This window comes from Wyeomyia smithii, chromosome 3 (assembly GCF_029784165.1).
Source record: "Wyeomyia smithii strain HCP4-BCI-WySm-NY-G18 chromosome 3, ASM2978416v1, whole genome shotgun sequence".
Lineage (NCBI taxonomy): Eukaryota > Metazoa > Arthropoda > Insecta > Diptera > Culicidae > Wyeomyia > Wyeomyia smithii.
Window position 1 is genome coordinate 174,534,330 of NC_073696.1, and position 14,517 is coordinate 174,548,846.

The 14,517-nt window shown below is 42.3% G+C and overlaps 2 protein-coding genes across 2 annotated transcripts in view; both read left to right on the top strand.

Moving 5' to 3' along the window:
• LOC129731026 (protein RFT1 homolog) overlaps window positions 1-14,517 on the top strand; it is a 90,968-nt gene that overhangs the window by 35,046 nt on the left and 41,405 nt on the right. The gene's annotated exons all lie outside the window — the stretch shown is intronic.
• On the top strand, window positions 1,475-2,675 carry LOC129731028 (cyclin-C). The gene is made up of 2 exons (XM_055690743.1): window positions 1,475-2,176; window positions 2,228-2,675. The coding sequence occupies exons 1-2, from the start codon at window positions 1,589-1,591 to the stop codon at window positions 2,435-2,437; spliced, it is 798 nt and encodes a 265-aa protein (XP_055546718.1). The 5' UTR covers window positions 1,475-1,588; the 3' UTR covers window positions 2,438-2,675.

The following is a 14,517-nucleotide window of genomic DNA, read 5'->3' on the forward strand; positions in this document are numbered from 1 at the left end:
ATGGCGTTTGTTTTGGTTTTTGTTCTTTTTAGTCATGAAATTGATCGATGTGAAATATTATATAATTGGAACGTTTTTTTATCAAAACGCGAGAAACCGCGGAAAACTTTCATGAATGTGTTGTGTAGTGATATTTTTCCCCCGTTATTGTTCATAGTTACAAACGTCATGGACCAGAGTTGATCTGCGATAACGCACACATATATGGAATTTGACAGCAGTGAATCCCCTCTGACAGAAATGATACAGAATACAGAATTTTGATTTTTTATACAGATTTTCACAGAATTTCCAGAAATCGATTTTTTTTTTAGTTTCGGTGTGAAACTATGATGTTTCACAAAATGTTCGTACTAAAGCCTTGGTAGCTCTACCTCACAAATATTTTATCCGAACATCAGTTTTCAGTTTTCGACTGCGTTTCCCGCATAACCGCTAAATTGGCCGATTCGGTTTTCACAAGCAGTTCCGAATGGGAATTTGTATAGGTGCGAGTAGGCTTTAAAATCTGTTTCTTCGTCCAACGTGGAATATTTGCGCCTGATTGTAATTATATTGTATTTGCGTTGACGGCAACCAACGCTCTTCTTTTGCTCTTTGTTGAATCTCTAGGAACATTTCAAAAGGACTTTTTCATTTTTCTAGATTTTTTTCGATTTCGTTTACTTGTTGTCTCTTCATTCTAAATGGGAGATTATAGATATCCATAAGAGAAAAAAAAGTTCCTTGTGCATTTTTTGGTTAGCTTTCCCTACTCAGTGAGCCAGTGCATAGTAGATCACAAACAATATTTTGTGACCTAGCGTTAAATAGACCATTTTAGGAACTGACAGGTGTCACGGATCCTGCTGACATTGATGTTGCTTTTACTTGCGTTATGTCAGTGGTTTCGAGCTTTCTGTCAAAATTTCATTCGTGAATTGAGTTCAGAAACGTCTCGTAAAATGGTCTTCTGTAGTGATGAACTTTATCTTCGCCTACATATTGGTTATGTAAAGTAGTTACTGAAACGCAATAAATTATGATGCGGAAATATGACTATCAAATTGTTTAATCAAAAAGCTTGCCTATTTTAATTTTCTGCTATTTTTTGCCACTATTCCATTAAAAAAATACATTTCGACATCATTGAAAAATTGAAAACAAAAATGGTAGTGACGGACCCCCTCTCATTTTGGCATGTGTCAAGTGTTGCAGTTATCGAACGGCATTCGATAATGCAATGTAAACATGTTGCAGTTAGCGAACGACGACTGTATATATAGTGTCTATATTATAGACCTGAGTTTTCTTCCAGAAATTTTTCCCAATCTTTTAACAGTTTTAGGCGAGATTTAAGGTCGGATTCCAAGCTTAACTACCACAAGTCCAAGCACTTGTAGGCACTGAGGTAGGCACACGAATAAAATACAGAAAAATACAGATTTTTACGAGTGCATACAGAGTTTTCAAAATAAAATCTGGCAGCTCTGCATCTGGCTTTCTTTGTCAAACGTCAAAAAATGGGTACTGTGATTTTGTATGTATCATTACAAGTGTGTATTGGCTTTGTTGACTGAAAGAAAAGAAATAAAAATCTGCATTTAGGATGGCTGGTAATTTTTGGCAAAGTTCTCATCACCAGCAATGGATTTTGGATAAGCAAGATCTCATCCGTGAAAGGCAACATGATCTAAAATCATTAACCGAGGAGGAATATCAGAAAGTTTTTATGTTTTTTGCCAACGTTATACAAGTTTTGGGAGAGCAACTCAAATTACGCCAGCAAGTTATTGCCACTGCCACTGTTTATTTCAAACGGTTTTATGCTAGGAACTCTTTGAAGTGTATTGATCCATTACTTCTAGCTCCTACTTGCATTCTTCTTGCATCAAAAGTGGAGGAGTTTGGGGTTATCTCAAATTCCAGATTGATAACTACATGTCAAACAGTAATTAAAAACAAATTCAGCTACGCTTATCAACAAGAATTTCCGTATAGAACAAACCATATACTAGAATGTGAGTTTTATCTATTGGAAAATCTAGACTGCTGCTTAATTGTGTATCAACCATATCGGCCTTTGTTGCAACTAATTCAGGATATTGGACAAGAGGAGCAATTACTTACACTAACTTGGCGTTTAATAAATGATTCCTTGCGAACAGATGTAAGCTTGCTGTATCCTCCATACCAGGTAACATATTTCACACACACCTTATATCGTTGCTAATAAAATGCTGTACAGATTGCTCTAGGTTGCCTTCAAATTGCGTGTGTTATTCTACAAAAGGAACTAAAAGCGTGGTTTGCCGAATTAAATGTCGATTTGGAAAAGGTTCAGGAAATAGCTCGATCGATTCTGAATTTGTTTGAGCTATGGAAAAGCTACGATGAAAAAGAAATACAAAGTTTGCTTGAAAAGATGCCAAAGCCAAAACCGGCCCCTCAACGGTGATCAAGTGAAACATATTGCAGGATAATATTTGTCTGCCTAAGAACTTCAAAAATAAGTTTTGAAATTACTTTCAATAAAACTTGCAAGACAGGTATATTGTAGGTATGGAGTTACTCTCAATCATCTATCATTTTTATATTAAGATCGAAATTATTACTGAAATTCTGTTCTGCATGTAATTGTTTACTCATTTGCAGATATCCTGAAAAGAAAAAAATATATAAACGATGATAAAACATTTACACAATTAACAGATTGTTACTACAACACCCCTTCTCAATCAGATAAATCAGCGGTTCTCAACCTGGGGTACGCGTACCCCTGGGGGTACTCGAGCGCCTTCAGGGGGTACGCAAATGAAAAATCAGTAATGGCGGACTAAGGAATTTTTCTTCATGATACTTTCTTTGTTGTTCAATCTTGCCCTTAAAACATGATTGTGCAATCAAACAAATCATAGTTCACTTTGAAACCTGAACTAGTCTACCACAACATGATCTACCACCGCTCTCTTCCATTCTGCGAGAACGTTCTTAGCCAGGGGGTACAATCGATATGAAAAATATCGCCAAGGGGTACGCGGGCAAAAAAAGGTTGAGAACCGCTGAGATAAATCAATCATTCTACAAAGTTCTTCAATTAGCTCAGTATCCCCAGTCTTTGTAAACAAATCTCGTGTGCTAGTATGTTTCACTTCTACTCGCCAGTTAGCTATATCGTCAGTTGAATTATTACAAGGTAATAATTGATGAACATGTGGTGTCGTTTATTGGCCGTGGCGGATTTCTAGCCAGTAATGAAACTTAACTGTACCCAAAAAATGAGTAATGTCGTACTCAAATTTTGAGTAATAATGACTCATTTTAAAGACGCCTAGTGTTACTCAGTTTTGAGTATTTGTGGAGTTACTCAATTTAAGAGTTGTTCCACTTTTTACGAAAATGCGTCAAATGTTAGTCATTTTAGAGTTATTATTTACGAGCGTATATATGTTATTCACGTTAATGCATTAGTATTAGTGAGCGTTATGAACTTTTTCCAATTGTGTATGAGAATTGAAATGTATCATTTCAAATGATTATGCATTTTAAACTAAACGTATAAAACATACTTTTCTGAAAAGTTATAGAAATGATGTTGAAACATGCTTTATTTGTCTTCTCGGTTTTAATTGATTTTTTTTCGGTGAGATTTAATAAAACAAACCACAATTACGTTTCAGCTTACTATTTTTCAGCCATCCTCAGAACTTTAATTATATGAAATACAAATAAATACAAATTAAAATAACGTCACATATTGTCTTCGAAATATCACAAATATTACAAAATTTACAAACTATTTTTTCGTGTGCATCACCGTGTGGGTCCCTCTAACTTTTATCCATTCTCATTTTGCGCGCGTTGTCGATCAGCAGGTTGATTTTTGTTCTCGTACACCTCTCTAAGTTTTTTAACCATGCCAGTGTATGTATTGGAGAGCCCCAGTGCATCGCGCTGTAGCTTCACTGCTCTGTTCCCGCTCAGATTAATGTGGAGAGCCTCCGCCGATATTCTGCTTTGCTCTCTGGTAATCTGTTCTAATATTCGAGTGCGGGAGAAATCGAACTCATGTTCGTCCTCTTTTGCGTGTTGCGCAGAGCCCGTTGTAGTTGTTTGTCTCAGTACGTCATATCGATGTTGGGCGAGGCGTTCTCCCAGCGTTTGTGAGGTCTGCCCCACGTATTCCTTGTCTGGACAAGCTCCACATGGTACGCTATATACCAAGTTAGTGTTTTGCATTTTTGGTATGTTGTCTTCTCTGGTAATCTGTTCTAATATTCGAGTGCGGGAGAAATCGAACTCATGTTCGTCCTCTTTTGCGTGTTGCGCAGAGCCCGTTGTAGTTTTTTGTCTCAGTACGTCATATCGATGTTGGGCGAGGCGTTCTCCCAGCGTTTGTGAAGTCTGCCCCACGTATTCCTTGTCTGGACAAGCTCCACATGGTACGCTATATACCAAGTTAGTGTTTTGCATTTTTGGTATGTTGTCTTTGAGTTTTGAGAAAACAGTGTTCTTAACTTGGTCCCGAGGTTTGTGCGACGCGACGATGTTATGCTTGCGTAGCACTTTACCCACCTCTCGCTAGGCATGGGATATACGGCAACGATACATGTTTAGTTCTATCTCTGGTTTCCCACCTAACTTCGAGAGTATTGTACGCTGCACGGACTCATTGTTTGAGTATTCGCTGTAGGAAATGTGTTGGGTAGTTGTTCAGCAGTAGTATCGATTTAGCTTTTTGTATGTTTACAACTCTGCTCTCGACATCCGTCAGTTTGATTGCTCGGTCGAAAAGTGCGATTGCAGCGTTTTTCTTGTGGGCATATGGGCTTCAACTGGTTCAACATAGTCTATGTTAATATATTGTGGCGTCAGCACTAAATTAAAGTTCGGAAGTCTGACTTCCGACTTCCGAACTTTCTTCCGACTTTACAAACACATAGAACTCACACAACATGAACTGCGGGAGTGATTTCAATGTGTTTGTTTTTGTAAGCCGGACTGATAGCGTAGTGGTGGCTGAGATGGCTGCAGTGTTGTGGGAGCAACAAAAATAAACATCGGAAGTGAGCCTGACTGCCAGTTCATCAGCGACGTTTTGATAATTTTTATTTAAATGCACAATAGAGTCACGCAAAGAGAAAATCCCTCGTTCCGGCAACACAGTTTTTGTAACGTTTGTTGCCAACAGAGTCTATGTGTATATAGCGTCGCGCATAGAGAAAATCTATCGTTTCGGCAACACAGTTTTTGTACCGTTTCTTGCCAAGAACTATACAGTTCTGTTTTTCACCATGCATAAGCGAATATCATTTTTTGAAATTTTTCACAAGGTACACAGGTTTGAAAGATTACACCGGTTGCTTTGTTAAATTTAGCTGAATCAGTGTACAGGTTTAATGTTGGATTTAAAATGTGTGGTTAAAACTTCGGAAAAAACACATATTCTTTATCACGCTCGATTACAACACTTTTCATCTATTCCTAACATTATCACCTTGTTTATTTACATTGCTCGATTGGTACCCTCGTTTGACCCTGATTTGGTTCCTTTGGTTTCATCTTTGCGCGACTCTATATTATAAACATAGACTGTGGTTGCCAAGAATTATACAGTACTGTTTTTCACCATGTATTGTAACAGGGGGTCACCCTGTACACACGTAAATTTGCCCGGCGAAACCCTTACAGGGCGGCCAGATACCTCTAACGGACTTTCGGATCTTTGCTAGAACACTGAGAAAGGAAAAAAATAAACAAAAACTTATCGGTTTATTCCGTCCTTTTCCTCTTGCTGTTTTATGGTGGGAAGGAGAGGCTGCCGCGACGCTGCTGCTCGTTGTTGAAATGGCGGTTACCAACAGCTCCTGCAGCAAACTTCGGCGGGGTGGTTTCCTTCGCTCCTTGTCACTTAGCCGGGGTAGCGAACACTGCTTACCACCGGCGAGCCAACACAAGTCGTAGCACACGAATCCCGGGCCAGCGGAACAACCTTCGCTGGTCTTACACGTATCCGCGGAACAACCTTCGCGAGACACACAGGACACAGACTGCAAAAAAAAAACAGCAGTTAAAACGCGCACAAAAATAAACACAAAACGCGACGTGTGTCCTGTACCGAGATCGAGGCTAAACTGATCATCCCGCGATGGCTGCCTATGTTGCCGACCACAACAAACCCGCCGTGACGTCTTAGTCAGCACTCAGCACACCACTTTTCCGCAGCTAGAGGGAAATTCCGGCCTATCTAACCCTAAACATTAATTCACAAATATAAAATAAAAATTATCGGCCCTACTAAACGCGACAATATCGTTCACAAACGAAAAAACGAACGAATTTAAACGAATTTACGTGAACGATATTCAGCGCAAGTGGCGAGAACTGTCATAACAAGTACACGCTGCTGCAGGAGCGCCCAAATGCGGGTAATTTTCACTTTACACTCTCTCGCAGCGGCACCCAAAATTAGGGTTATTTTTACGTTAGCGTTACACATAATTAAGTAAATTTCCCACTCGATGCTAAAATTGTAACCGCACAGGTTACAATCTCGTCCACACCGAGTGGAAAAAAAATTGACAGCAATTTTTTTTACTAACCTAACACCTAACACCGATAACAATAATAAACGGGGAATGAATAAGTTAATGAACAAATAAATAAATTAATAAATAAACAAAAAAAAAATAAATATGTACAACGTCTGCTATCCCTATCATTCCTTCCGTAATTTACAAGCAAACAATTCCAAAAACTAATCGACCGGAGTTCCGAATCGTTGAAATTGTTTGGTCTTGATGTGAAGTGCTAATTCTGAAAGCATTCGCAAAGCGAGAAGCAGTCAGTTCTCATCTAACCCAATCAAGACCTGAACTTGAAATCCAATTCTAATCCATTTTCCAAGACAACTCATCTTCCCAAAATACTGCAAGTCCCAGTACTAATTTTGTACGGTTCTGACTTGCAGGGGAACGGTTGTCGGTTTTTTTTTCATCGACTGTCCAACTTTCGTGTTCTTACGGTGCCAACACTCGATACCTGAGCTAGAGTTAATTTCCGAACCACTCATTCTATTCTCTCTTTCAAACATATCCTTTCATTCCAATCGCCATTTGCACTTCGACTCACCCTTTGAATTAACTCTGGAATATTGTATCTCACTCAACCACGTCAACTTTTATTCGTTCACTCATGCATATCCAATCACACATTCACGCACTCCTTCTGGCACCCATCCCACGTCATTGTCAACATTCTGGACCATGTCTTTCTGTCCCTGTTCATCTCAAAAGCATCTCCCATACTGAGACGTTTGAGAGGGACCAAAGAATGTCTCTCGCATAATGCGGTAAATAATAAAAATATTCCCTAAGGAATTCAATTTTATCACCCTGGTGGTTAAAATCTGAAACCCCAGTATTATGCAAGACTCCGAATACACAACATTCGGTTCCGATGACGCGCATTCATACATATCCACATTCGGCCGCACCGTACATACATTACATTGCCTCACCACAAACGATCAGTTTCTAATCCGAATCCATCTTATCGTTTCCGGCAGCACGGCATCGTTTGGAGACGTCAACCGGCGATGACGTCATTCCTATGCGGAATGATCAATGAATATTTTATGTAAACAAACCGGAATGGAAACTCGCCGTTCACATTCCGGTTTTCGCGATTTTTTTGGTTTTCGCGACGGTTTCTCGCGGCGAAAATACGTTGCGCGTGCGTGTTTATCCCCATAGAAAAGGAGAAAAGTGTTTTGTGCGAATAAGAAACGCCCAAACAAGGCAAAAATTTGTAAAAAGTCCCCGCTGAAGAGGGGTGAAAACTAAGTCAATGGCCCCGAACAAGGCGAAGTGATATGTTTTCGGTTGTTTGCCTGCTGTTCCCAAGTGCCTGTGCGTGGGTGTTTTTCCAAAAGGCGCGGAAATCTATTCCGGCAATAATTAAACTTTACACCGTCACGACTGATTTTGGAACAGAAAGCAAAACTTCAGCGGAACGATTCATTACTCCGCCACTAGTGCGAAGCACGCAAAACGTCAACGAAGGTAATGAAGAACCTTTTAACGGCAGTGTAAGTCTCCCTTTTTACTATTCACTAGAAGTAGGTAGAGCAACGCATAAATGGACCGACAGTCCCAAATGTAATCCGGCGGTCGCCTTTGAAATGTTCCCAAATGAACAATCCGTTTAAAGGCAGGCCGCCGGTATAAAATTGTACCAGTTTATGCTGGTTTGAGAAGATTTGCTGGCCAGACACCAAGATTTTTCCCGGTAGGATCAACCAGCTCGTAGGACGAAGACCCCTTTTTGGCGAGAACTTTCGCCGGTAAGTATTGTGGTCCAATTTTAGCGTTATAAGGCTCGAGAGCGTTCGACAACTTCATGTTTCGTCGGTAAACAATTTGACCGACTGCGAATGGGTTCGCAAATTTGCGATGTCGCCCGTTGTATTGCTGTCGAGCACCCTCTGAGGCCTTACTAAGATTTTTAACCACAATACCCCGGATTGTCTCTAATTGGTCCTGTCTTGATTTCAGAATACCCTCCCCGGAAATCCTGGAGTAGTCATCCCCTGATGCCATTTCGCAACCATGGACGACGAAATCAGGACTAAACCCGGTAGACGAATGAACCGTGGTATTTAGGATGCGTTCCACATCAGACATGCGGGCATCCCAGTTGCGCTGGTCCGTGCGGGCGTACGCGCGTATTGCCGTATTTATAGAACGATTCGTTCGTTCTACCGGGTTAGCCTGCGAATGATATCTCGAATTCAGTCAATGTGTAACATTTGTTTCTTTTAGGAACCGGCTGAATTCTTTGGAGATGAACGTCGAACCATTATCGCTCAACAGGATTTCCGGACTTCCATGGCGGTTGAACCATTGTTCGCGAAGGGTCGCACAAAGTAAGGCGCTGCAAATTTTGCGAACGGGGGTCAACATTACGTACTTGCTGAAGACGTCGAGGACGACTAGCAAGTGTTGATTGCCCCGTTTGCTTCGAGGAAGTGGGCCTATGTAGTCCACCGAAATCATCTGCCACGGTGCACCGGTTGTGCGTGACTGACCCATTGCTGGTTGGACTGAGGTAAATGGTGCTTTTATCTCTTTGCAGGTCCCACATTGGCGAATATATTCGCGAACTTCTGGTCCCATACGAGGCCAAAAATAGCGTTTTTGAACCTCGTGAATCGTTTTATCATAACCCACATGAAGCAATTCATCGTGGGTATGTTGCACGATTTCTTCTCGACACTCGGGAGTTGGGACCAATTTCCAACGAAACCGAGAGTCGAATGGTACACTTGTCGAGGCCACGTATTTGAAAAGTTTACCATCTTCGACTTTAAAGTCAGGATAATCATCAGGATTAGCTGAAACTTTAGACTTCATGGAACAATACCAGTCTGAAGTGAACAATGCCGAAATGGCAGCTACAGTACGGGATAAGGCATCCGGAACGACATTGTCCTTACCTTTCCGGTGCTCAACGGACATGTCGTAGAGTTGTAGTTCCAAACTCCACCGACTCAGGCGCGAACTACTCTTCCATTTGGTCTTCAGTATCCAGGTAATGGCTGATGAATCAGTGACAAGTCGAAAATGATAACCTTCCAAGTAACCTCGGAAGTGTTCAACCGCCATAATCACCGCCAGACCTTCCTTTTCGGTAGCGTGGTAATTCCGTTGGGAAGTGGTTAGCTTATGTGAAAAATAAGCTACCACTTTTTCCCCCTCTGGATGTTGTTGCACCAGAACAGCCGCGACAGCAGTGTCACTGGCATCTGTCTGCAGAATAAACTCCTTCGAAAAATCTGGCGGGACAAGCACTGGAGGAGTGACTAAAAGTTCCTTTACCTTCAGGAACGCGAGTTCTGCTTCGGAGTTCCAGCCAATATTCTTGGCCTTTGTTTTCAAGAGGTCGGTCAAAGGTGCGGTTACCTCACTAAACCGATCAATGAAACGCCGGTAGTAACCGCACATTCCAAGGAATCGGCGCAGTTTAGTAACCGTCACCGGCCGCTCGTAATCGAGTATCGGCTGAATTTTGTCAGGATTGACTTTTAGACCTTCCTGATTCAACAAATAGCCAAGAAATTTTAACTCTGGAACCCAAAAACGGGATTTAGCCAGGTTTATCGTCAGATTGGCTTTGGCTAGACATTTGGCCACCTCTTTGAGTAATTGTAGGTGATGCTCGAACGTTTCGCTTACCACGATGATATCATCGAGGTAAACAAAAACGTACGGTTCCAGCTTTCCTCGTCCTAACACCTGGTCCATCAGACGTGCCAAAGTGGCAGGGCTGTTAACGAGACCGAAGGGTAGACGAGTAAATTGGAACATACCCCTGCCGGGCACACTGAAAGCAGTAAACTTACGACTGCCCTTAGCCAACGGAACCTGGAGAAAAGCCTCCTTTAAGTCTATTGTAGACAGGTACTTGGCTTTAGGCAGGCTTCCTAAAATGCGCCCGGGATGGGGAAAAAGGGTATGCATCACGTACTGTACGCTCATTAAGAGGCCGAGCATCTAGACAAAGCCGAATAGAGTTGTCTGGTTTGGTCACAGCGACAATATTCAAAGACCAATCGGAATCTGACTCTTCAATAATACCCATAGAACGCCAACGGTCGACTTCTTCCCAGACTTTAGACAGTTTTCTTGGGCTCATTTTATAAGGATATCGGCAAACAGGCGCGGCACTTTGGAATTCTTCCTTAATTACGATCCTGTGCTCTGTTAGCGAGGTCGTATTTAATTTTCCGGGCACTACAGCCTGAAAACAGGTCGTAACCTGTGCGATACAGGCCATCTGTTCCGGAGTAAGTATAGACTCACTCGGAGCATCAATCTCTACTTCTTCGTCCCGTTCCGAACCTGAGTTCAACAGAGCACAAGTTTGCAACTCGGGTGTTATTCCAAAGGCGCGCCAAAAGTCCATACCGAGTATTGAAGAAACTGTTAATTGCTCCACTACAAGGGTGCAAATAACCTTTGTCTTGTTTTGGAAAGTGTACGGAAGATATATTTGTCCAAGGATCGGTAAGGTCTGTCCATTTGCTGAACGAAGTTCAACTGGCCTTTCCAAACCTTTCAATGGACTTTTGGAAAACTTTCGGTACAACTTTTCGGTGATAATGGTGGCATTACTACCACTGTCGAGCAAAGCCTTGAAGGAATGGCCATATACTGCGATAAAAACGAAAGGACGATTATCGGACGGATCATCGAGGATGATGGTTTCAACAAACAACGGATCACGATAATCCTCATCATGAGCTGGTCGAAAACTGTTGTAAATTTGGGGGTCTAATTTTAGGCTTTCTATGGGGCGCACATCCTTACACAACTGCGACTTTAATTGGTACGAATCCCGTTTTTTAAGCAGTAGGGACAGCGAGAGACATCGAAACCCTTGAATCCACACAAAATACAGAAGACTCGTCTTGGATTTCTGCACGCCTCATGCTCGTGTCCAGTACCACCGCAGTTGTAACAGACTCCGAGACTAGGAGGTCGATGCTGTTCCAACAGATAGTCGAGACAAATCACCGGCTTTTGTTTGGATTCCGGTTTCGAATTTCTCTCGACAAGATTCTTTTCCGTCTGAACACCTGGCTTTTTCTTCGTGTTTTCAGACGGCGTTTTGGAAGCAAAATTATCCTTTTGGGAATTTTTGCTCCGAAATGTTTTGGTTTCAACGTGGCTGTTATTCGAACCACCTCCCTTTCCGTTTGGTTGGTCGTTTTTCGAGGGGTTAACCGGCGAATTTACCGAATAAGCAGCGACTTCCTTTTGAGAACCGAACACTTTTCGGTAAATCGGTGTTTTGTACGCATCAATCGATTTACCTAAAGTCATCAATTCTGCAAGCGTACTTACTGGCTTTGAAATTAAAACTTGCTTATAGTCCGGCCTGAGGTTCCGCTTGAGCACGTCGAGTTTTTCGCTCGGTGTCATGGGAACCGTCATAGCACGAAATATTTTTTCCATTTCCTGAAAATAGTCCAGGAAACACTCGTTTTGCATCTGCAGGCGCTGGGAAACCTTTGATTTGAGAGCGGCGTCAAGTTCCGGATGAACGAAATTTGCCTTAAGCTCACAAACCAAATGGTTCCAGTTGTAAAGCCTGTTCTGCGATCTCATAGCCCGATACCAAGTAAGAGCATTGTCAGTGAGTAGGTGCATTGCAGAATTGAACAGCTACTCCTCTGAAATTTGCTCGCACTGAGCATAATTTTCAACGGAGTCCAGAAATTCATTCAGTCCTAGCCCATCATCTGTCCCAGCGTATTTCTCGATTTTCCAATCGGAAACACGCTGTGGTCGACGATTGTAATGGTAGCCCAAGCAGGATGGTATTTCATTACCCGTACGATTGGGCAAAGGAAAACGTCCACCTGTCGGACTTGACCTTCCATTCCCATGGTGTTTTGGGGCCTGGGACTGAATGGCTGGTAAAGCTGGTTTCATGTTCTCAATCGGAAGTGACGGACATCGATCTTTCAGCAAGTCCAGGAGTAACTTTTCCACCACGGTTTGGTTCAATGTGGGCGCCAGTGGTGGATCATGTACTTCCGGTTCTACTGGCTCGTCGATTTCGTCCGTCTCCCGTCTTTCGTCCAGATCGGTCTGCAGATCAATCTCGGGAACGCCAGCTGGTTTAGAATGTACCAGCGCCCGAAGTTCACTGACGGATTCACGAAGTGAGACAACTTCTTGAACCGTCTTTCGCAAAACTGAAGCAATAGTGTTCAGTGAAGCAATCCCGCCCATTAGCGTCTGAGTAGCTTCCAAAAGGCTATCAGACCTCTCAGCCGCTAGAGCTTTATCTCGTTGGGATTGTTGACGTAAAAGTCGAATCTCGTCCCTTAACTCGCTCAATACAGACCCAACATCTTCTCCTACGAGCGGACCAGATCCTACACTTTGCGGGGAAATGGGTGCCGTTTGTGTTGGTGGCACGATCGTGCCCAGCAAATCTCCCAAACCTGCTCCACCTTCCCCAGTATTTTCAATTGGGGGAAGTACTGCTGACATATCAAAATGTTCTTGATGTGTAGCAGCAACTTCCGCCAACAAACCCAAAATTTCCTGGTTGACCTCCCCTGCTGTATATTTTTGGATTATCTGGAGTCGAGACCCCAGATGGAGTAACCTTGTTCGGTAAACCTCCTTGTTTGGGCATCTATAACGGAGATCTTCCTTAATGGAACTCAACTTCCCAAGGCAGATCTCCATTTCTTCAGCAGCATCACCATGAAACACGCGCAAGCGTTCCACCGGAGAAGACCGTTCTTCGGCCAACAATCCCCGTAAACGACGCTGCCGCTGAACCCCAGATGGATCCGAATCAGCCGAGACGACAACATTCCGCGAGCTCAACTCAAAATCTAGCTCGTCGAAATGCAAATGGTCAACCCGCATCAACCAATAAGCTCTGTTGAGCTCTTCAACCATCATTGCCATTTTCTCAATGTTCTTGGAAAAGAACTCAAAAGCACAAAGCATTAAGTATTGACACGGTATGAAACTTTGTATTAATTTCGCCCACTAACGATTCCCTTTTATTTCAGGAATTTGAGCTGAATTGGATAAATGTTTCGAATCGGATTTAATTTTAAAGGTTGGCAACCACCTTGACTGGGAAAGACTCAAGCTTTCCACAACTCGTCTGGCAGTTCCACCAAAACCAACGCAAAATCACCGATTCAGAAGACATAAATGATAAATATATAAAATATAAATTTTAATAAATAATATAAAAACAATAAAATTTAAATGAAAAATACGACCGCCAACAATATTGCGGAAGAAACCTCACCACTTGCGTAACAAAAATTCTAGCAAAAATCCGAATTTTGATAGAGGTACCCCACACTCAAAAAGAAAAAAATATTTTTCCTTAGCCGGGGTAGCGAACACTGCTTACCACCGGCGAGCCAACACAAGTCGTAGCACACGAATCCCGGGCCAGCTGAACAACCTTCGCTGGTCTTACACGTATCCGCGGAACAACCTTCGCGAGACCCACAGGACACAGACTGCAAAAAAAAAAACAGCAGTTAAAACGCGCACAAAAATAAACACAAAACGCGACGTGTGTCCTGTACCGAGATCGAGGCTAAACTGATCATCCCGTGATGGCTGCCTATGTTGCCGACCACAACAAACCCGCCGTGACGTCTTAGTCAGCACTCAGCACACCACTTTTCCGCAGCTAGAGGGAAATTCCGGCCTATCTAACCCTAAACATTAATTCACAAATATAAAATAAAAATTATTTATAGTATTTATACAGTTTTAAAAGATTACACCGGTGAAGCTTTGTTCAATGTCACTGAACCAGTTTACAGGTTTATGCTGTATTTCAGAAGAATCGCAAATCGCAAATCGAGCGAGAAGCAAAACCTTTCTTCTCCTTTCTGTTTGAGAACGAGACATATGCCACGCTTCTCAAGTCTTTTGCACACACACACTTTGGAGATACTCTTTCTTCTTCATGCATTCCCCT